Source organism: Melanostigma gelatinosum (genome assembly GCF_949748355.1).
Source record: "Melanostigma gelatinosum genome assembly, chromosome: 3".
NCBI classification, from domain to species: Eukaryota; Metazoa; Chordata; class Actinopteri; order Perciformes; family Zoarcidae; genus Melanostigma; species Melanostigma gelatinosum.
Genome location: NC_136636.1, coordinates 24,618,781 through 24,642,598, shown reverse-complemented (window position 1 = coordinate 24,642,598; position 23,818 = coordinate 24,618,781). Strand labels below are relative to the sequence as shown.

At 43.9% G+C, this 23,818-nt stretch overlaps 1 protein-coding gene across 2 annotated transcripts in view; it reads right to left on the bottom strand.

The window, feature by feature from the left end:
- The window catches only part of phactr3b (phosphatase and actin regulator 3b), a gene marked incomplete at its 5' end in the record, with an annotated part of 40,941 nt that extends 17,432 nt beyond the window's left edge, over positions 1-23,509 (bottom strand). The window contains 8 exons of one of the 2 annotated variants that reach the window (XM_079266429.1): positions 4,031-4,184; positions 4,924-5,114; positions 5,463-5,670; positions 5,756-5,983; positions 7,450-7,590; positions 7,732-7,806; positions 7,922-8,080; positions 23,401-23,509. In XM_079266429.1, the coding sequence (XP_079122555.1) occupies positions 4,031-4,184; positions 4,924-5,114; positions 5,463-5,670; positions 5,756-5,983; positions 7,450-7,590; positions 7,732-7,806; positions 7,922-8,080; positions 23,401-23,509 (1,265 nt within the window). Of the gene's footprint in view, positions 1-4,030; positions 4,185-4,923; positions 5,115-5,462; positions 5,671-5,755; positions 5,984-7,449; positions 7,591-7,731; positions 7,807-7,921; positions 8,081-10,693; positions 10,759-23,400 lie in introns of those variants that run through there. The other variant, XM_079266430.1, reaches the window with a different exon arrangement.
- Positions 23,510-23,818: the final 309 nt, after the last annotated feature.

Below are 23,818 nucleotides of genomic sequence, written 5' to 3'. Positions count from 1 at the left end.
AATTCATTGTACATTTGCCAATTTTTAATTTCCATATTTTGTCATTAAATGATGACTTTATATTGAAGCAACTTCTTTTATGGCATAACTGAGGAATCATTAAACAATTTATAAATCAAATCTTTACAACTTTAGAGCCTCATATCTTGAAGATTAACTGTACTACAGTACTGTGCTTAAAAGTACAGTTTTGAGTTACTTGTACTTCACATGAATATTTCCATTTTCGGCTAGGTCATACTTTATATTCCCACTCCATTACATTCCAGAGGTACGTACTCTACCTTTTATTCAAACAGCTCTACAGAATCTGAACTCAGCCTGAGAGTAAAATAAATAAGTGTGAGCATGAACGAGCCAGTGAAACCATCTGTGATGTCGTGTCACGCTCTGGCGCTGCTCCATGGCTGATGAAAGACAAACTGACGACAGCGTGTTTCATAATGACATGACTTTGATTTCTCAGTGACCACTCTGACACTCTGTGGTATCCACTACAAAGTCTCTTCTCTCTATCGTAAACAGCAGCATAAAGTAGTTCCTTTATGCCCCGGAGTGATGACATTCGTACAGTCGTGAGCCCGGTCGGGTCCTGAGCATAGAAAACAGACCTGGGATCAGTTCAAATGGATGAAAACGTGGACCCACGAGAAAGTGAACATCAAGTGATTTACAAAGTGGACGTGTCAATATTTTCAGGAATGTCTCATAAATTGTATGTATAAATAAGTGTGACGTTTTGTTTTCACAAGATGCACTGCACATTTTTTAAAATATGATTCTTCACCTGTGTATTATTAAGAGTATAAAACACGTGGCGAGCATTTCTATACTAACTACAACCTGTCAAGCTGTAAATGAACAGTCAATAAAAACAGCAATTTTGGACCCGTGCCAGAAGGTGAGAAAAATAAAAGACACAAGGGAGGTTATTAACCGCCATTTTCTCCATCTCTTATGTGAGCATTTGGTGGATTCCTCTTAACAACTGATGACAACGGCTGAAAGTTAGCTAGCTAGCCTCTACTGAAAAACCACTAAATGTACCAAAGACAAGTTCTGTTCGCTCATGCTTACATACTGTCTGCAGCAGCCTGCTTGTTGTTGTCAATCAATTTGAACCATCATCATTTTGGATGTGGGGGGGGGGGGGGGGGGGGGTATCAGGCGAACGTAAGTCCAATATTTCTTCTCCTTATCGCTCTGTTTTGGTCTCCACCAACTCCTGAGAGCAACCGTTGGCTTCAGCAGCAAAATGCTGCACACAAGTTGCAATCATTTTCCGTGTCTTCATCACTTTGACACCACTTTTCACATCGCATACAGTGAGTTGATAAATAACCAGAGAAGCTTTAAAGAAATACCACCTGCATCAACAATTGAAATACTTCAATCGTTGCGATAAGAAGTGGTGATAGCGTTGAATTGTACCAAATAGTGTCCAGCAACAAGCATGACGACAGAACATCCCACAACAAAGTAAGTGGCTGTCAATGTGGAGTTTGCGACATCTACGAACTATTGTGTCAACTGTTGGAGTGAAATAGCAGCCATGACGTGTACAACATACAAAAAGCAGGACATACATACATACAAAGAAACGTCAAAACATGCTGTAATGCATCGTGAATTTGACGTAATGTGTTAATCTCAGAAATGAAATCAGCTCCACCAACCTCTTATTTCAGCAGTCTAATTAGAATATATAAATGCATATGCTTCACTGCTAAGTCATTATCACAAATACACAACTATATATATCATAATGGGCTCATTATTCTGGATTTGTGATGCAGTTATAATGTGTTTATGACGTTCTACCAGCCTAATTTGAGCTGAGAGTAAACCTCAGATTAAAGCCCTCGGCTGCATTCGGCACACAGTGAAGTGTTGACGTTTCACTAGCAGGCTACTATCACAGCTGCCCGTTTTTAACAAAGCTATGAAAAAACCACAAAATGTGTTTATCGTCTACAGAGGAGAGAGTGCAGACAGCTACAAAAGCACACTCCCCGAGTCCAAACAGTCAATTCACTGACAAGATGTCAGCTTCCGTATGGATTTTACAATTCTTTTACTTGTTCTTAAGGCACTTCATGGTCTCACATGGGTAAAGTGTATGAACCGGTACGGCCCCTCCGGCCCTCTGGCTCGAGTCTGTTAAATGGACTGAAACATCAGCAGCTGGAACAATCTGCCTTCGGATCTGAGAGCTGCTGGAAGTGTTGAAGTCTTTGAACGTTAACGTAAACACATGCCTCTTTAAGAATGGTTTGTAGACCATTTTTTTGACATTATTGACATCTTATATATTTCTTTAATTATTTTATTCACTTATTTTATTTGATTTAAGTTGAACATGTTTGTTCGATTTTATTTAAATTTTAATTCTCCGTCATTTTCTTCTATTTAAGTTGTATAATTTAATTACATTGTATTAATCTAGTTTTTATTTCATGCTCTTTTACTACAATTACTGTTATTAGAGCTATTATCTCTATTCCGTTCCATTGTTATTGTCTCCTGTGCTTTGTCTTTTCTGTTGTTTTCATGGCCCACACTTATACAGTCTTATTTTTTGGGCTTGTCAGTCACCTGTGAAGCCCTTTGTACTGCATTAACCTGCATGAATAAATCAAGTTTGATTGATTGATTGATCGAAAAGAGCTGATCTTCTGCTCATCTTTTTTGGTTTTCCATTAGCAAGAGTTATATGGAGAATAGTACCAGCTACCTGGTGCTTTCTTTCATACCACTTTGTTGAGGTTCCGCGGTGGAAAATAAAATAGAAAAAAGTACTGGTACCAAAAGTGAGTGAAGCATTGCATTAGCCCACCAGCACACCCTGTATTATTCCCTAAAAACAAACCTGTTTTGACTGTTAATCCTATTAAAGTCACCATAATACCAGCCTATGGCCTTTTACGTAACACCACAAATGCGATTATGTTCTCTGTAGAATTCCTCCTCTGCCTTTCAGAAAATCCTGTTCCACACTCCAAAAATCAGACCACTTTACACCAGAAAAGCTGCGGAGATAAAACTGATTCAAGATCACTTTTTCTGCTGTTCACCACTTATTACTCTTGGCTGCAGTTAACAGGTGATCGCATTTTAGAGTTAGTCGGAGAGAAAGCAAGGTCATTGAGGAGTTAAAGACGGCCCGATGAGTGTGAGAGACATAATGATATAATGGATACAATGCATTGATTTGTTCCCTTTCTCTTATTCTCACATAAGCTACCATCATTGTGACGGCTTCCTGCAATGTACTGTGATTAGGTGTGCCAATATGTATCCTGCATCAATATAATGTAATACATTTCAACAGCATTACAGCATACAGCCTAAATCAACACTTCTGCATTGATTCTGAGGTGCCTCGTGGAGTTTTCTTGTAAACGGAAAAGAAAGAAAAATTGGTGTTTACGTTCTTTGGTTCTCACTAAGACGCATTGTGTGTATCCTTGACGTATTGAATGCATTTCCCTCCGAATAAACCTTAAACCTTTCACAGTATGTTTTCAGTTCTGAAAGGGAATTGTAACATTTAGTTGTACTTAGGCCCACCCTCCCATGTCACCTCTGGTATATGAAAACCAAGATGGCGACAGCCAAAGAACTAAATGCAGAGGCATCAAAACAGCAGTCCACAAGCCAATGGGTGACGTCAGGGGGACTATTTAAAGTCTGTGACCAAGACCCAGAATTCTATTCCACTTCCGCTAACAATTCTGCTAGATAGTTAAACCTCATATCTGTCTTTAAAATAGTCAGTCAACTTAGTTCAGGTCCCTCCACAGCATTTCTGCACATTAAAAACATATTTCAAGTTAATATTCCAAAACTTCTTTCAGCTCTGCAGTGAAAGCATTTGTGATATGGAAGGAATGAGCGTTTGTTCGGGGCTGGTGAAAGTGTAGACAACAGTGATGTTGAGTGATGAAAGGGACATACATGTGGCGGAGGAGGGGGGGTGTTGGGGGGGGGGAGCTGATGGCTGATCTGGGGTCCGCACAGAGCGACTCACTTGGCCAGCTTGGTCTCTATCTGCTGCCGGATTTCCTGCCGCTCCTGGTCGCTGCGCACGGGGAAGATGTTGCGGTCCTCCAGCTCCTGCTTACTGGGCCGGTTCCGAAGCTTCACGGCCAGCAGCTCCTTCTTCATCGTGCTCGGGAGGGTCCCTGTCGCGGGGGAGGAGCACCAGATTAAGGTCAGTGGCGCCGCAGTGGCTCTCCAGCTAAACCCTGCTGAACTGATGCCAATCGCCACACGGTGGGCTTTTGGGCTTATTCTCATAAGACCTAACACCTTATTAATGAAATACATGGATGCATACTTGTTTCAAGAAGGGTAGAACACTTACTTATATAATGCCTTCAATGTTATATACGTACCAGACAAATGTTCACCCCTTTGGATATTTTCCTGTTTTTGTACAACTACGATCATGGTAGCCTTGTACCATAACTGATAAACACAGAGTATACATTCTTTATCTGAGCTTAAATCCTGTCAATTCAAAAGACGTTTATTCATTTGGTGATGTATATTTTCCTGCTGCCATCTCCTCCACCACACATTTGCATCGCGTCACGCTCATGCTGGTGGCGTGCCTTGTCTGTCACATATTTTCTTTTCCCTCCAGGGTCACAGCCTTGTTAAACCGCAGGCGGCTGTGCACCACCGACCCCGGATGAATGGCAGAGAATTAGGCCACCGGAGCAGATGTTGACGGCCCCGCCCGAAACCTAACACCGGTAAGCCCACCGTTCGCCATCGCCGTTAAATCTCCCTGTCATGCCCTCACTGTCAACAAACATCGGCGGAGGTTATGCTGCCTCATTATCCATGATAGATTTTGTTGGCTTTGGCGCATTGAAAGCGGCAGATTGATGGCAAATGACCTGTCAGCAGACCCACCGGAGATGACGGAGTCGTTCCAGCTGTCCTGGTCGTTCAAGTATTCGTCCAGACGCCAGTTCTCTTTGTTCTCGTCCGACTCCTTCCTGCTGTCCGACTCCCCGGCGGGCTCCCTCTCCGTGCTGGACGTGCGGGACAGCCGGCCGTCCAGCCGGCGTTTCTGAGAGGAGCGCGCCTCCTTCGTCTGGAAACTGAGCTCACACATCACAAGACAAGCCCGTCAATTACAACTTTAACATGAGAATTCTCAGTTGTGATTGGCTAGAAGGTGTCATGTTTGAAAAGTTCCTTATTTTCATAACGTTATACAGTGAGTAAAATGTTACCTCAGTCCCCAGGAGGAGGACTGAGGTACTACGTAGTGCACTACTGTCACTGCACTACGGATTATTGTTTTCTGCAAACAGGGCCTTTGAATATTCTCACAGGGATTATACCATATCATTTATTAATGATTTCTTTTTCAACACCTACAGGAATAGAAACTATACGAACAAATTTAACTTCATATTTCAAGTTCACGTGTGAGGAAGTCTGACCTGTCCTGTCTGTGTTTGGTGGCCAGGGCGCGGTGCAGTTCCTCGATGATGCAGCTAGGGGGCAGCTGGGAGTGCAGTGCCCCGAGGTGGGGGGACCCGGTGGGCGTGAGGAACCTGCCTCTCAACAGGGAGCCGTGGGAGTCTTTGGGAAGAGTGAAGTTCCTGGGTAAGGTGGCTGGGGACTTCTTTACTGGAACTGAAGGAGCACCTGGGAAGGAAAACGCCATCAACGTGAGAACGCTGATGCAAAACCAGCGGCCCTTTTGCGTCGGGTGTCCTCGTGGTTCACTCACAGTCTAGGCTGCCCAGTCTGGTGAGCAGTTTGACCGGCGCTTTGGGTGGAGGAGAGGTGGCGGCTCGTCCGGGCGGGGCCGCCGTCGCCTCCCGCTTCCCTTCGACGGCCTCCGCCTTCCCCGCCGGGCGCTCGTCGCTGCGGTCGCTCAGCGAGGTGCTCTCGTCTTCCCCGTCTTCACTCTGGCTGGGATCTCCCACCGTCTTTGAATCCTCGGTCACATCTTGCACTGAAACGAGACATCAGCAATGGTGTGACGCAAAGGTTTGGCTTGTTCAGGAGGTCTCTGTCTCCACCTAGTGGACAGTGAACAGGACACACATTGTTTCAGACTGAAGCTGCCACCAACATGGCTGCACCAGTTTAGGTTTCATCCTTTTGATCCAATAATCAATATTTTTATCAGCTTAAATCACTAGCAGGAGCCAACATGTAGAAGAGTAGCCTCTCTTAATTTACAACAGTCAGAACTTGTAATGTGTAATGCTGTGCACCACTAATATCTGTCTTTTTTTGTATTAACTAATTTAGTTGCTTTACTTGAGATTCAATTTGACTTATTTATTCATTTTCCTTTTTGTTGTTTTTAAAACAGTTCCATTGAGTGTGTTTCTGTGGGTACATACAATCGGTAATATACACACAAAAAATGTAATGAATAAAGTTGTACAAATTACAAAACTAGATGTGATCCCTGAGAGGAAAATGGAAACAAAAAGATAAAGGACTTTGTATAAATTGACCTCTTTTCCCCCTCATTGAGCTTCGGTGGCACACTACACTACAGTTCAAATATTTTTACACAAGCACATAACATAAACAAACAAATCTTGATATGGATACCTTAGATTTCTTTTAATTTCAAATTGTGACGAGGATACAAACTGAACAGGTCATGTCACGGTGCTGGGCAGTTAGTGTACAGTGTGTTTCATTAGAAACTGACCTGGGAACAGGGTTGATGAGATGTGTGAGCTGTGAGAATAAAACAAAACAATAACGCTGTGCGCCGTAAAAAAACAAAACAATGAGCTTGAAGATGGCAAAGGGCCGAGGGGAACGGCAGAGTCACGTGACAAGTCTGTTGAGATTCAACCTTTCTTATTACAGAGACACTTATCCGTTGTTATAGTGTAGATACATATCGATTAGCTTTAAGTTCAACAGTTCTCTTCTTCTGCTTCTTTGTACTGCAGGGATGTGTAATCCCCCAATGCAGCTTTAACCTTTAAGGCCTTTAATCACCGGGGGTGTGACAAATAAATGACAAGAACATTCAAAATAGTCGAATGAGAATTTTATGTCTAGGGCTTTTATTGTGAAAGGTAAGAACGGAAAGAGTGTTTCTGGTCTGGATTGCTTTGTCAAAGGTGAAAGGAGTAATAAAGTTTCCAGTACTGGTTTTGGAATATGGAACCTATGTGTTGCTTTTTTAATATTATGAAGGTAACAACTCGTTCCACTTAACGTGATTGGTTGATTCCTTTACTCGCAGAAAATGAACCTCGTTTCGGAAAAAGTCACTTTTGTCACGTAATATTTGCGTTCTGTGTAAAAGTACTATAAATTAAATTGGTTGCATGAAAGAAAGAATAAAAAAGCACCTCAACATAAAAAACATCAAGGAGTGCTGTGTGTCGTGTAATTGCACATCTTCCTGAACGCGTCCTCTCGCACCGCCGCACTGTACTCTACCTGTCGAGGCCTCTAAATCGCTGCCCAGGTCTTCGCTGGTGCTGGCCAGAGGCGCCACGGGCTCCTCGTCTCGGTCCTCGACGTCAGACTGAGTCGGGGTGTCCGGATCCTCACCGTTGCCCCCGCAAGCCAGATCCGACTCTGCGTACAGTGCACAGCGGAAGAGGACAGGAATGAGTCCGCACAGTTGGGCATCAGGTGGCCGAACAAATGAACTGTGATCGGCCCGGAGTCACATGCGTGTGTGTGTGTGTGTGTGTGTGTGTGTGTGTCATTCTGCACCTGTCTCCGTCTCCCCGGGGTTCCTCCTGACGAGGTCATCTCTCTTCTGTCGTGCAGCTGCCTTCTTCTCCACGGCTAAATAAAGCAAACATTTAATGGGACTGATGCACCGATTGCACGGACATCCGGAAAAAAAAAAGCGAAACACACATGTGACACGAGAAGGAGCATCACGGTACGTCTCACTCACCGGCAGGGGGCTTCAGCTTCTCGTTTTTCTTTTTCCTCCATTTCCAGGGCTTGAAGATGCGTCCCAGGCTGGCCAGCTTGCTGTTGCGGCGGACGGGAGGCGTTCGGACCCCCGAGACCAGGCAACCCGAGTGTAGCGCCCTCTGCTGGTCCATCACGTCTACGACACAAAGCACACGGTCTTAAAATAAGAGTCAGGCAACAAAATCCGCCCTGAAACGCAGGCGGCGGGGAGGTCAACGCTTCGCGGTGAGGACTGACGGAATTCCTTTAAACCACCTTCCAACACGATGGGCTGAACACTGCTGACGAGCCCATCGTCACGTGAGAGCAGCAGATGCGGGTCACTGGCTGTAAATGCCTTATTGATTCCGGCCTAGTTTCTGAGGAGCAGCGAGCAGGGGGGGGGGGGGGGGGGGGGGACAGAGAATTGCATTGTTTGTGAGTGACTCACGTGGTTTCAGGGCAGCCAGACCTTCCTGGCCTCCGAACACACACGGACAATAGGACGCCTTTAAGAAGACACGCAGGGAATGAATACATGATGTCTAAGGTCAGTGCAGACAGCATGCAGGCCCCCGCTGGTTCTTACACAACTCTGGGCTCCGTCCTTATCTTGGCAGAGTACACAGGAAGCTACTGACATCATGCAGTGGTGACAGACCAACACGGAGCGTCCTGCTGCGTCTCAATGCTCCGTTTGTTTACTTGTGCTGTGCGTTGTCGTCCTGTCGGTTTTTGTTTTGTGTGGGTACTGGCAAGAATGTATTCCAGAGTGTGTGTTGTGTTTTAAGGGCCAATAAATCCCGTGCTCATGGTTGTACATGCAAACCATAGTTTCCTAGAGCTAAAGGCCACATAATCGAATAGCTTATTTTGTCTAAAACTCAAATATATTCTGTTAACTATCATACAACACAAAGAAACAAAGACAAAAAAACACATCTGAGAAGCAGGAATCAAGAGAACGTTTGGCATTGTTGCTCGAAAAACGACTCAAACCGATCAATTAACGTGGACTTAACGATGACCCGGCTAACAGCGCACAGAGGCTTTGATTGCTCTTCACAGATGAAGTTGAGTCAATCGACGGCTATTCCTCTTAGCTGGACTTCTTGAAGCACTCTCACGTCTGCAGTCTAAGCTGTAGAGGAGGGATCACGATGTGAGAGAGAGAGAGAGAGAGAGCGAGAGAGAGAGAGAAAGCGAGGACAGAAATAGGAACTCCTACACAGTCTGGCTCCGACAACACACACATTTTCCTGTGTCTAAATCCACAACATCTGCTCATTAATACCCCTCAAGGAACAAATTACATACACTTATCACCGAAACCCTCAGTGATGATAGCGATGCAACTCAGGCCGAGATTGTCCCACAGGTGAGGGACTTGGGACTTGGCTGTGGGATTCGTTTGGTGGGAGGTGGGCAAACGTCAGGAAAAGTGCAACACGTTGTCACGGTGCGACATTAAGAACGTAGAAAAAAATCTCACGTATTCATGAAATAAGAAAAACTGAAATAAGAAAAACATTCTCCGGTTCTACAAAGAGATGCAGGGAGCAGCCGCTGGGATGCAACAACGTTTCCCGTAGGTGGTACGTTCACACGGACGTCCAGCACAGACACATGCCATCACACGAGTCATTCGCAAATCGACATCAAAAAGTTCCCAAGGAGCGGGGGAGGGGCTAGGGCTGCAACTAGCCATTATTTTCAAAATGAATGAATTAATTGTTTAACCAATGAAATAGCCATAATAATTTCCTGACGCCCAAAGTGATGATTCTTTTGTCAGACAAACAATCTAAAACCCAAAGAAATGAAATTGACTTGCACATAAGACAAAGAACAACAGTACATCCTCACACTGGAGAAGCTCACAACTGATTGTTGTTGTTGTGGCATTTATACTTGAACTTTGCTGTTCATGGAAACCAGCAAACTGGAAGTTCCAGCTGTCTCATTTGGCTACAGAAGCTACAGCTTATTTTCACCTCCACATCATCCTCACTGCGTTTACGAGTGCGATAGCAGAGACGCAGAGACGCAGCACAAGGACGCAGCACAGGGGGGGGAAAGGCTGTTGCCACACACACACACACACACACACACACACACACACAGAGAGAGAGATGGGGGAGCTGCAGCCAATCACGGCCCGGCATGCAGCGATGCAAAATGTAAGTCTGGGAGCAACTGGATTTTCTTTTTGATTTTTCAAGTTGTGTTGAAATATTTATTTAGGTTTTCTGGGTTTTGAGCGAACGTCGGTGTGTCTTTGCTGCAAACGCAGGGAAAAGAACCCCCTTTATAAGCAGGAAAACCGACCACACAGCGCACTTTACTGTAGCCGGAAGCAGAGGTGTGCTGCTGCAGGCAGAGAGCCTCACTGAGGAACACAGAGCGCCTGCACATGTCCCAGCATCCTCATCTTACTGCTTGTTATCGGGAGTTTAGCGAATAAAACACTTTATATCACCAGGAAACAAAGTCACGTTTTAATACGAGTTATCACAGTGATATTGCATTTAAAAAAAAAAGTAATATCATTCAAGAATTCTTCACTACAAAGTCGCTGCTGACTGTTACAGTGATATCACGGGAGGACATCGACATAGCACCGCTTAGTAGTGTTCGTACTCAAAACAAACGACAAGTCCCAGCAGGCACATTACAACAACGTTATTATGTCTGGGGTAAATAGGTGGGACGCCTCGCCACAAATTGACCATAAACGAGTGTAATATTGAGTCAAATAACACATACATACATATCATATGATACGCAGCTTCCCAGTCCTCCTCCAGCTCTCGGTGTTCACGTCACAGTGTTCAGCCCACGGGCTCAGACCGAGAGGAGACCTGGACGCTCTCGGAGCGGCGGTGTATTCTATGAAATGAACGAATGACTAAAAAAGACTTAACGTGACAGTACTTATTATTTTATTTTTTAAAAGGTGTAAAATACTAGTTTAACGGCGACAGGAGCGGTCCGAGTGACCAAGTGTGAGCCACCGGGTACATCTGCGGCTACTGTTGGTGTGCCATGTGGACCCCGCCCCTCTGAGGACGGGAGGAGGAGGGCAAATAAACTGGCACACACTCATCACTGCAAAACATACTGTTTCAGATGCCGACAGTAGGTTACACACAAAGGGTTAACGGCGGATACGGTTAAAAGACTGCTAAAAAGAAGAAGAAAGGAGAGTCATTTCTGAAGCATTTGTAGCCTATGTGGTTGCTGGAGCCTTTGAATTGTATCGCATACACAGAGAGGTGTTGGGAGACTGCCCTCCGTGCAGTGACAGGGCCGTGTTGATAAAATTAGCTTATATACAGCTTTAATCAGCAATTAGCTTATATACAGCTTTAATCAGCAATTAGCTTATATGCAGCTTTAAGTAGCAATTGACTTATATACAGTTTAATTAATCACTAGCATATTTGTAGTTTTAATAACCATTAGCTTATGCAGTTCTATTAACCACTTATACAGTGCTCACAACACAGCAGGGCCAGAGAGAAGCAGGAGGAAGGTTACTTATTTAACTGCGTCACAAAAAACAGGACGCCATCTTTAGAGAAGATAAGGAAGACACAATTCACAGTCAGATTCAAGCGAGGGACAACGCCCCAGCTGAGCCCGGCTTCTTGACACACTCTTTCTCAGGTCCTCTCGCATGCATCATCTCACGCACACTGATGGAAACCAACGCCTACTGGGAGGGGCCAAGGTGGATGGACATTCACGGCCCCCATCCAGGCGTAATACACGTACAAACGTGCTACGCTTGCATCTTTGACTTTGACCAATGTGTATCAAGGGGTGGACCCCCTATATTAAGGTTCACGCTGATGTGTTCAAGTGTGTCTTATGGTGAATCTTTGCAAAGTGCAGCCATTAGTACCCATGCATGTTTAATTGATTTGGGCTGAATAACTCTGTTGATAAATAAATCTATTGCTTTGATACAACTATACGCCTCTGAGAGCTTTCTGTTTCATTCTTAAACCTGCTCTAAGTGTGAAAGACAGCTACATATTTTTCACAACAGCCGTATCTACGAGTTAACAAGGTCCGAGGCTATCTGGGGAACCTGCGTCTGCACCGCGAGATTTAATTAAATGTATGACTACCGCAAACATTACATTTTTATTAGTAATGTGAAACCAATTGCTCTGAACAAAATGCACATCATCAGTTATTAATCAAGACTGTCTAAACTGCATAATCTAGAGAATCTTGAGAAGATACCTCCATATAACCCTCTAATTCAACCTGCTCGTCAACACGGGGAGCAGACATGCGGAAGTAAACACGCATCGGCCATAGACAACATAGAAGTGATTCTATGTTATTCCCAAAGTAGAGGACCGACCAACTGACGGACGGATCGATATTGACACCCGTAAAGCCATTCTGCTAACTTTGCTAAAAAACATCTCAGCAAGTTAACACAAAAAAATATCAGGCTGCTACTTCAGGTCAGACAATTATAACACGAAAAATCAGAAGACTCACTGCAGTCACATTTAGCAAAAATACCTTTGCAATAATGCAGGAATACTGCTTTTAGTCTTTTATTAGGTTCAATGTTATTTTTTCAACGAAATAAGTTTTTCTTTTAAATATGTCTTTTATTTACTTGCATACACTCCATTGGCACAGGAGACTTCTTATGAATTATTCAGACATCATCACATGGTGCGTAAACAAAGCCTTTGTGGTTTCAGATCGATCTTCTAGAGGGCCACTCGTACACACAGCATGAAGGGCTGAGCTACAGTCAACGGGCTGGATTTCTCCTCAGGGACCCGCGAGCAGTAAGCAAAGAATGTAAACAGCGGTGTAGGCTACGAACTGAATCTCATTCAATATTTACAAGCCTTCTTCTAATGAGGACGATGGCGGAGGGTGTGCCAAAGGGGCGTGCACACAAATTGTGATCACCTAATAATTAAAAAAAAATGAACTGACACACGCTCTCGAGCTTGCCAACTTGAAGATGAAGAAATCTGAAGAAATTTGCAGTGCACGTAAGTAAAAGCATGTGACCACAATGCTAGCAGGAGGTGTCGCCATCTTGGAATAATATACATACGCCTAAAAATGTGAGGCTTTCCTGTTTTTCCCATTTCGCCAACATTGCTCGAATGTATTGCATTGTGGGATTTTTAGCTTAAAGTACTGTACAAGCCATAGACGATCAACTGTATGAATTTTTGAGGGCACCATAGATAGACACCAGCAGTAGCAGACCAGCTACCAAGCTTATGGGCAGTTGTGTATAGTTTTGTATTTGCAAAATTAGAAATTAGATCGTAAAACAAAGACAGAATTCTGCAGGGCTCGGCAGCAAGCATTGCCAAGTTGCCATTGACAACCATTGGCAACCATTTGGGGAAATTGGCAACCGATTCTTGGCCTTTGATTGACATCAGTGGCATATGGAAATCAGGCACAGCAAACAGAAAAATGTAGACCCCAACGTCAATATTTCTTTAATATTCGTTGCATTAGCGATATTTAATGTTGCCGTTAGAGTCAGAACAAGAACCAGACATTGCTGCATGTGCGTTTTGTTAAGAGACGACAGCGAAGCAAATAAAGTTACTTGACTGTGGGATAAAAAGTTCGACCTACCAGTCAACATCACAATTAATGTGCATATTGACTCAACTGACAAAGAATCAGATAAAGGAAAACAAAAAGGAAGTTTGTAATCCCGGCATCTTTGAGCTGGACGTAAAGTAGTAAGAAAGCTTTTATTTGTTCATGTGACATTTTCATTGTTAAGTGGATGTATAAATGCATTGTTACTCAACATAAAGGTGAATAAAAATGACAACCAATCGCGCCCGTCCGGCAACCACTTTTGAAAGTTAGTGTGAATGATTAATTAATTCAGATTATTAGCATCAGCTGAACTTTTGAATGTATATTTCCGCATAATAAGGACAGAAGATCTGCATTAGGAAAGGATCTGTTCAGGAACGGTATGAGCGGGAGGAACAATAGGCATCCGACAACGCTTTCAGTGTTCGTATGGGCGCGTGAGTTCTGAGTTAAGAGAGACCGGGGAGTATTTAAGTGTGCAGTCACAAGGGAGACGACAGAAAATGGATATAACGGCTCAAACCTGCAGTTATGGAGTGTCCATTTGTGGGAGAATTTCACACCAAAGCACTTTGCATTTGATTGCAAACCCTCAACCCTCAAGTAGTCACATTCTCAGTGATGGCTGAGAGAGGCTCTGTGTTGCTCGGATTAGCCACAAAGTAACTGAATCGGAGGGCAGTTTTTGCTGGCGTGACATAATGTTCCGACTCAACAAAAAAAAGAAAAAAGATTAATGATCCAACATTTAGTCTGGAAAGAAAGGAGACACGTAATCATAAAGTAGCATTTAAAGATGGTGAATATGTGAAAAGGGGTCAACCCTGGTGTCACCACCGACCTCATGTAAACACACACTCACACACTCACACACACTCACCTACACACACACACACACACACTCACCTACACACACACACACACACACACAATGATAGTTGTTCTATACAGTTCTGCCTTCCTGCAAGACTTTTCCAACAGTTATTCAATTGTTTGCTTTACTGTCTGTGATGGTAGATCAATATGCCATATCAGTGTGATGTTATTGTTTTGTTTTTTCTGTAACCAGCTCAACCTTAGAAAGCTGGATAACGGTGGCACACAACTCCAGACATCAATAATCCAAAATAAACCCAACTAAATATACTCGTGAGTGTTTATGGAGGTAGTCTCTTAAAGGTCATTGTACTAGAATTATATAACGCTTGAACCACCTCCGGACCTCGACTTATATAATACGTATGAATGTGAGAGGAGCGCACAAACACTGTGAGGTGTCACTCCACGTGTTTCTGCCCCGTCACGGCCATTTTTCACTCTTGATGAACTGTGGCTGTTCATCCGCCGCTCATGCCTGCCAACCGCTCATCACCAGACGCACCATGTAGGAACAAGTTGAATGTAAAAAGCAGCCAAAAAGATATTTATTAATGTTGAAATGTCAAATTATTTAAATATGCGCCTCGACAGCCGGATGGGTAACATTGAAATGAGTGTAGCTCAGGATGTAAGGCTCGGAGTAAGTGGGAGGGCGACTGTGTTTTCACGACGTGTTTGACATTTAACTCCTAAAAAGTTCATTAAACCCTGCTGCTGCTGCTCCACTCCAGTGCTGTTCCTCTTTAAAACTGCTGAATCATTCATCGGGTACAGCCACAGCCTGTGCGTCCTACGAGCCAACGCAGTGTCACAGTGACGGATACATAGGGGACTGAAGCAGTAGGGGGGGGGGGATTCCTCTGGAGGGGATGTTTCAGGGTTGGGAGGAGGGCCAGGTTTCTCGGGTCGGACTTGGCGCAGCCTCAAAGTTGCAGAAGGGTACTTTGTCGATTTGATAAATCAGTTTATCTTTATGGTTTATAAAATGTTGGAGAATCCTGAAAAATTGCCCGACACAATTCTGCTTCTCCAGATTGCTTGTTTTGTCAAAACCAACTGCCTAAAACCCAAAGATATTCAGTTTACAATCATATAAGGCAGCCGATCCTCACCGTTGAAAGGTTCGAACCTTCAGTATGTCTCTCTTGCATAACTTAAACCATTCATCGATGATCATCATTTTTATCAATCAGTTTTCCAACCAGTCCTCCAAAGAACACAACAAAATCAGCTGTTTCTCATTGCCTTCCATGAGTACATTTCCTATCAGCAGGAGGCCATGTTTCAGCAACACTTTCCAAAAAATGTTACATAAATGTGATCCTTATGTAACAATATGATTTAGACCGTTGGACAAAACGTGTTGATCTGCCACTATGCTTAAGGTTTGGTAAGCCTTGGTTATGTTTGGGAAAAGAACATGGTTTAGGGTAGAAACAAGAGTCAACGGCCATGCTGGCGGCTATTCAAGGCTTTGAGCTAAATGCTAACACTAGAATGCTAACATGCTCTGGATGACAATTAGGAATGTCAGTTTTGGTGAATTTTGCTTTCTGACACTCATTAATCGGTAACTAACAGGTTACATTTGAAGAAAAATAAGCTTTGGCGCCGCATTTTGAAGAGCTGTCCATTTAGAGGTGCTGACATTTTTGTGTTTTGTGTTGTGAATGTCTTTATTTCATTTTCTGTTGTCTTTGAATAACTAAGTTTAATGCTGCATTCCCAATCAGGTCATCGTTAAAGGTGCTCTGCTCGGTATGAAGTTCAATAAAATCACCATCTTAATTCTGTCCAACCCAAAATCCTCCCTATGAGGTTTTTGCAACTTTGTTCGTGACCACATAGTCGTAATTCACATGGCGACTAGAGGTGCCTCTCAGGTAAACTTAGATTATATTTGAACAAACATCAAATATGATATTTTCTTTTGTGAGCACAGTCATTTTCTGTCGATTGACTCATCGTATTATGGGCTATTCGTTCCAAAAGTAGCACGCTTGGCTCATGAACACACATGTGATAGCTCCAGTCTTAACAATAATTGAGGCTGGTTGGAAGGAAACTAGCAAATAAGCAATCTATTTGTATAATGCTTGTGTAATGCTCTATGATTGCATGTATTTCGTGGGCTGAGCACATCAGAACAGCCGCTCGGTGCTGATTAGTATATTTCCTTTTACATTTTTAGGGCTTCAAATTGAGCAACCGGCTCCAGCTGATTTTTGCAGCTGCTGCCCCCAACCCCTCCTCCTCTTCCTTTCTTTTACACTGCTGACTGAGAGATTTTAAGTCCGTCAGCGATCAGGCTCTCCATTCCTACTCTGGGCTTAAGCATTTGCTTTAATTACATCTGCCACAGAGAGCAAAATATCTCCTTTTGCGCTGAAGCTCTCACTCAGCTGTTTCTATTCCCTATCTCCGTGGGATGCAGTGGAGATTGAAAACAAATACCTGAAAATAACTCCAAGCTGGGGTGGTCTAGATCTTTTTATTCTTGCTTTTCCAGGGCATCCAATTGGTCATATCACAGCTCTGTTTCCACTCGCCTGGCCCTTCCTAACCCCTTGCTGTGGGATGAGGATGTCTAAAGGATCAGCTGGATGCTCTGGTGTGTTCTCGTGTGCAGCACATTGCTTTTACTCATCTCTGAAAGGAATTAGGTCAGCACATGAAACATTCATAAAAGATACATTATGTGTAAATGGCTGACAGCTTAAGTCAAGCAGCCCCCCCCCCCCCCCAAACATACCAAGCCCAGTTGCTGGGTAGACTCTGCCTCGGCTACACCCTGAGGAGTTACAACAAACATGTGGCACGCAGAGCGACCCCCCTTTGAATCCGTAAAGGCGGTGTTGCTCCAGTACAAATCGTGGACGTAAACGGTCTGTTGGGTGAGAATAGTTAGTTGGTTGCGGATAACATGCAGAGCTGTAAACACACGCCACAAGCCATTCATCTGTTCGGCCACGGCTTCACCGCCACTCTCTTTTTAATTCGGCATTTACTGCGGCGAACTTGAACACACCAGAGCAGCAATTTTGAAGTCCTACTGTACTGCGTGGCAGGCTTGTTGTTTAGAGATCCCAGATTGTTTGGGGGTTGGGGGAGGGGAGGCGGTGTGTTTGTGTGTAGCGGGGGTGGGCGGGTTCTACAGTTCCCCGTTTCTTTTTGTGCTGTCGCTCAATCAAGTCTATACACGGAAGACAAAGACTATCTATATTAATATTTTCTCTGAAAGGGTAAAAACCCGCCTTGAGAAAGAATAACCACAGTTTATTGCGACGATGCTAATTACGTCCCGTGATTGCAGATGACTTGCTCTTGATTCATGCAGATGGCAAAATTCTTCCAAAGCTAAAAGAAAAAGAAAAAAGATGTATGATAGCAACTGATTTTGTGGACATTTTGGTACTAGCCAGTGCTGAGAAATGAAGCCAACGCACCCAATAAACTGCAGTTCTTCGAATGGCCACTCTAGGCTGGCTCCAAAAGCGAGTCAATCCCCATAGACCCCCAAGTTAAATTGCCCAAATTTACAGCAGAAATAAACATATTTAATGCCTGTAACAAAAAACTAGTCTGTATAGCTAATATTCCAGCTTGTGAGAACTCTACCGGGGTGCATTTTTATATAACTCACTTTGAGTGACAGGTGGGTGCCGTGTCAGGTCGTTAGCTGCCAGCTGTCTGCTCTGCTGCATCGCCTGGGCCAGCCTCAGCTCCACCGATGATCCACCCCTGTGCCCATTTATTGCCGATACTACCGAGTGAAAACGGCCGTAGCCAGATTTAAGTGCAATCCACAAATTACGTCGTATAAGAGCTGCATAATGTGTGAGTAGCGAGTGTGCGGTTGAACACCAGAGAGAAAGAGAGAGAGACAGACAGACAGAGTGGCAGTGTGTGTGCGCTCAGCCCAGGCGGCAACCTCTGGTTCTGATAAATAAATCCAATGTGGAAGTGCCGTAAACTTGCATTCTTTCTGACCAACAGGGGGCGACTCCTGTCTGATTGTATAGAAGTCTATGAGAAAATGACTCTACTTCTCACTTGATTTATTCCCTCAGTAAACATTGTAAACATGAGTTTATGGTCTCAATCTCTAGTTTCAAGTCTTCCTCAATACAGCATGATGTTCATTTCGTAAATTATTGTCCCATTTAGAGTAAAATAGACCACAAAGCAGGGCATGCTTTAGGGCGGGGCTACCTTGTGATTGACAGCTCGCTGCCGCTATCAGAACCGTATACGGCGTCTCCAAATCACTCCTACTCATTCCAAATATGGTCACTTCTGTTCACGGGTTGCAAAAAAACAAGAGGGCGACGGCGAAAATGCCGACCAGTGGGTGACGTCACGACTACTACGACCACTTCTTATATACAGTTTATGGAGCAGATCAGCTGATGGTGATCGAAGCAGAGAAGAAGACGCGCGGATAGTGAGCTTACATGCTTAATGCGACAGAGAAGCAGGACGCTTAACTGGCGACATCACCGTTCGGTGACCTCAGTATTTCTAGAATTCTTGCTACTGCTCCGCATCTACAGCATGAAGGTCCCCCACATAGTGGTGTTTATGTCCTTTCATCACATTGGTGGAGGGTGATGTCATGTTTTGTACTGCCTCTGTGCTGCACCCCAGGGCTCTGTAGTCAGTGGTACCCGGGGACATCTCAGCATAGTGCATAATGGCATGAGAGATGAGTTGGCACAAAAATGAAAAAAATAAAGGTGCTTTTGAATTAGCCACTGTACCACTGAGTCTGGGCCAGCTAATAATAAAAAAAGAATCAATGCTGCACCAAAGACTCGAGGATAAAACTCACTGATGGAAGAGCCTATTATACCGTCTCAGCAAAGTCACACACAACTTCTCCTATGCTCCGCAATAACCATCACCGTGCTGTCTGTGCTAAATCCTTCATCACTGCTTTCAGATGTTCCACTTTTTAAATGGAATGACACGAGATTAAAAACAACAACTCTTGAGGAGTTGCATCAGCTCTACAGATACCCACAGACGGATCATGAAGTTGAGCAAAGTTTGGTTTTCTATGTGGAGTTTTTCCGTTTCAACCCCCCTCTGATTGAATTTTCAAAGCTTATTCTAATGCTTCCTGCGCAGTGTTTGACGGTGTCTCACACCCCTGAGGGGTTGATAAAGTTACTATTCATTGAAAGCTTAAGTCTAATTCCAACTCATCTTAAACCTTGCAACAAAATGCTGAGTAATCCGGAGTCAGTGTCTGTCCATTCTCGCTCTATATGTAGCACGACCTTGGACGGACCGTTTGTGCATATTCTGCGTGAGAGGTCCGGTAACTGCGGTGCTGGACTTGTGACAGTGACAGCTTACCTCATTCATGCAACATATATATCTATCTACCATGTAGAGCCCCCTTGTGGCTGCTCGGCCCGCGATGAAGATGACTGTCAACAATTCTCCAGTATCACCTGTGCTTGCTATTTTTTAGAGGGTCCTGCAGACCTCATGTTTGGACATGTGGTGCGTCACTTCCCCTTCTTTCCTTTTAGTGTGCTGGGTACAAAATAAATACTTTTGCTGTTAGGTAATTAAGTCGGTCGGTCGACCACTTTGTTCCAGACTGAAATATGTCAACTATTGGATGGGTTGCAATGACATTTTATGCAGATTTTATGCGGATACTCATGTTCCCCCAAAGATGAATCCTACTTGTGAGCCCCTGACCTTTACTGCCACCACAAGGTTCACATTTTTGTGAAATGTCTTGACAACTATTGGATGGATTCCCATGGAATACACATCCCTGGTTTGGTACACACATCCCTGTCCTGCTGCCTGTCTTAGGATGCATTGCAATAGTGCTCATCTTGACTTTTCATCTGACCATCGGGACAAAATCTTAATTTGTGGTTTGAGTACCTGCAAAGCTAATGGCAACCCATAAGCCTCAGAGGTACTTTTTTGTGCTATTTAGCAAATGTTAGCATGCTAGCAAGTTTAAGTAAGATCTAATCTAATCTAATACCATGTTAGCGTTGTCATTTTGACCATGCTAAATTGAGTACTTCTCTCAAAGCACTGTACCTAATAACGGCCTCACAGGGCCTTGAGCGTGGCTGTAGACTCTTAGGCTACATCTACACTAATACATTTCCGTTTAAAACCGGGGTTTTAAAACAAAAACTATCTCTGTCCACACAGGCGTTTCAGCATCGTTTTCAAAGTGATTTCCATCGATACTAGCACGCCTGAAAACGAACATCACATGACCATTCACTTACACTGGGCATGCGGGTGACGCTGTTAACAGGAAGTAGATTGGTTGCTTAGTTCTAGAAAAAACGAGTATTATAGTACTCTTCAATAATTAACGGTCAGGCTTGATACTTCCTCTCTAATTTCCCTGCACTCAAATTGACAAATTTAGTGGGAAAAAACAACAGTTTTATTTTTCAAACTTAGTTACAAGGCTGCAGGTCTTGTCTATGTCTCTCACACACAAACACACACACATACATATAAAAATGACTTTACAATGAACACATTTCAAAACACAATTTCCTAGAGAATGGGTCAATACATTTGGTCAACACATGTCTCTCACTCGTTTCCCCTCGGTTGCGTTGTTGTCTGTTCTCACACTCGTAGCTCTGCTGGTGGCTGAAGTCCCGGGAGGAGACTCACAGGAGAGCTTCATCTATGCCGTGGATAAACTTTGTCACATGGAAGATAGCCATATGTTCACAGATCTTATTAGCCTTCAATGAAAGGCACAATATGTTGCTATGGGGGTGTTGTATTAAGAATGAAATAAAATATATCAAATACAATTATTTTGGGTCTATTACCTTATGTTAACAATTGTATTTCTACATTTTGTTTTGTATGTTTTTTTACTTGTCGAAATTATAATTATTTGTTATCACAATTATACAGTGTATATATATACATATATATATATATATATGTATATATATATTCAGACTACCCTTATTATATATATATATATATATATATGTGTATATATATATATATATATATATATATATATTCAGACTACCCTTATTATATATATATATATATACAATCTTTTACAGTCCTGTTTGCAATCTACCGTCAACCTGATTCCATGTGAATTCAGCATAACTTGTAAACAAATAGTTCACCTGCTGGTTGCTAACTCTGCCTGCCTTCTGTTTGGTGCAATGAGAGCAATGAGATTGAAATTTTAAAAAACAGTCAAGTTGTGGGCCACAAAACCAAATCAACGTGTTAAAAAAAAAACACTCGGGGAGACTGCAGAGCCTCCGCATTATAAGTCAAACAAAGATATTGATTATTGCAGCTTTTAAGTTCAGTTCATAGCAGGTGCAAGATGACACTTTTCTGAAAATGACACATTGCATATTAGATATTGATTACAAATGCGAGCCAAACCAATTAATTGGGAATATATTGTACAGTTATTATTTCATATTGCCTGATGAATTGATGCATTAAACTCATGTGGATACACCAGTTTTGGCTTGATTTTCCAATATCACACTCGTCTTCACTGCCAGCCGACTGTAGAAGTTGGACCGAATTGGAGTCGCTCCGCCAAGTTCTGTTTGAAGGCGCGTTAATAAGAGTCGCCGCCGTCTCTCTCCTGATGAGAGAAACGCATATCCGGTTTTGCCAACTGCCAGCCTATGTGCCAACATTTGAATGCAGGCGGGTTTTCACTACTGTGATGCCTGAGCCCGGGAAACGTCAGCTTTGGAGGATATCTGGTTGTTTTTTTAGGGGGGTGGGGGTTTGATTTTAAGTTTGAAAATGGCAATGAATGATACATGACATGGCAATCCTGGAAGGGTTGTCTCAGAGTTGCACGCACACACCACCGGTGTTATGTAACCATAACAACGCCGACAACGTGACAGGCGCTGGATGCTAAATCCGAGGCAACAACATTCGCCGACGGCAAGAGAACTGGACGATCCTGTGGCCCTCGTATCTAAAGATAGCCGGCCCCTTGTGAAACAGACTGTAACATCACACACGCACACACACACACACACACACACACAGTGTAAGTGATAGTGTTGCTCCAATATGAAGCCAAGACTCCTGTCTCACTCCTGACCCAGCGATTCCCAGTAGGGGGGGGGGGGGGGGGGGGGGCGTGAAATCCCAGCTCGCTAATACAGACACGATTCACAGTCTAAGTGGCATTTCGCTTTCAATGGCTGGCTGCTGTACATCACCGGGGTGTATTGAGGAAAGCAAAAAAACAAAAAAGAAGAAGAAGAAAAGATCAGTAAGTGGAGCAGACATGTCGGCTCACAGTTGCAGAGCCAAGTGCTGCCTTCTACCATTTGGAATCACCATGGAAACAACCAAATACACAGCCAGCACTCTCATCAGCTTCGACTCAACATACTGCGGCCCGATGCGTGATGGCAAGTTGTACATCCTATCCTTCCATGCTGCTGCTGCTGCTGCAAAAAGACTGGATCCAAAAAACTGGATCATAAAACATACAAGGAGAACATTCAGTTGTGATGTGACGGTTTTTCATTTCACAAGTTATGTTTGATTATGGCCTGTCACTCGCAGCTTGATGCTATGAAAAGGAATGAACTTGGCAGCGGGTGACATCAGGGTTACATAGCTACCACTGCCAGTTGGGGTCTGCAGAAGACCAAAACCCAGAAAACCTATGCATGCTATCAATGCCATCAAATGAGCATGGTCTCGTATGACACCGTGGATACGATCTCGTCATGTTGCATGACACGAATCCCTTTGATTCGTTGACACTATTGTTACATATAAGGCCTTATAGCACGTTTACAGCAGACATCCCACGTCTGTTGCATACGAATTCAGTGGGATCGGCCCCCCGACATCGTGTGACGTGTCTCCCATCTAACCACCACCTGCCAAAAGGCACAAACTAATGAGCCGATGACATATGCCCCCCCCCCCCCCTCCTCCTCTCCTCTTTACCTGCTCTGTGCGCTTCACCTAAGCGGACCTCGGTGATGCTGCTCGGGTCACTCTGAGATCTCCCCCGCTGCAACACGCGATGCTCGTCCGGCCCGTCCAGCGATGCCATGGTGAATAGAAAAGCAAAAAATATATATACAAGAGCGAGGGGCGTTATCACCGCTGGCCAAGGTCACCGGCATCCAGCGGGGGAGCAGATCAGATTTTAACGTGGCCGGACTGCTGCTGCGGCTGCAGCTCCTGGTCCCCGACGTGCAGCAGTGATGGGGAAATCCATTACGCGCGCAGCATCATGCCTCCTTCAAGTGCTGCTCGGAAACCCCTGTTATCGATCTGAACTCGAGCTGACGTTTGAACCCCCCCCCAAAAAAATTAAAATGACCATGGTATTGCAGGGGAGCTTCAGAGTCATAACGTC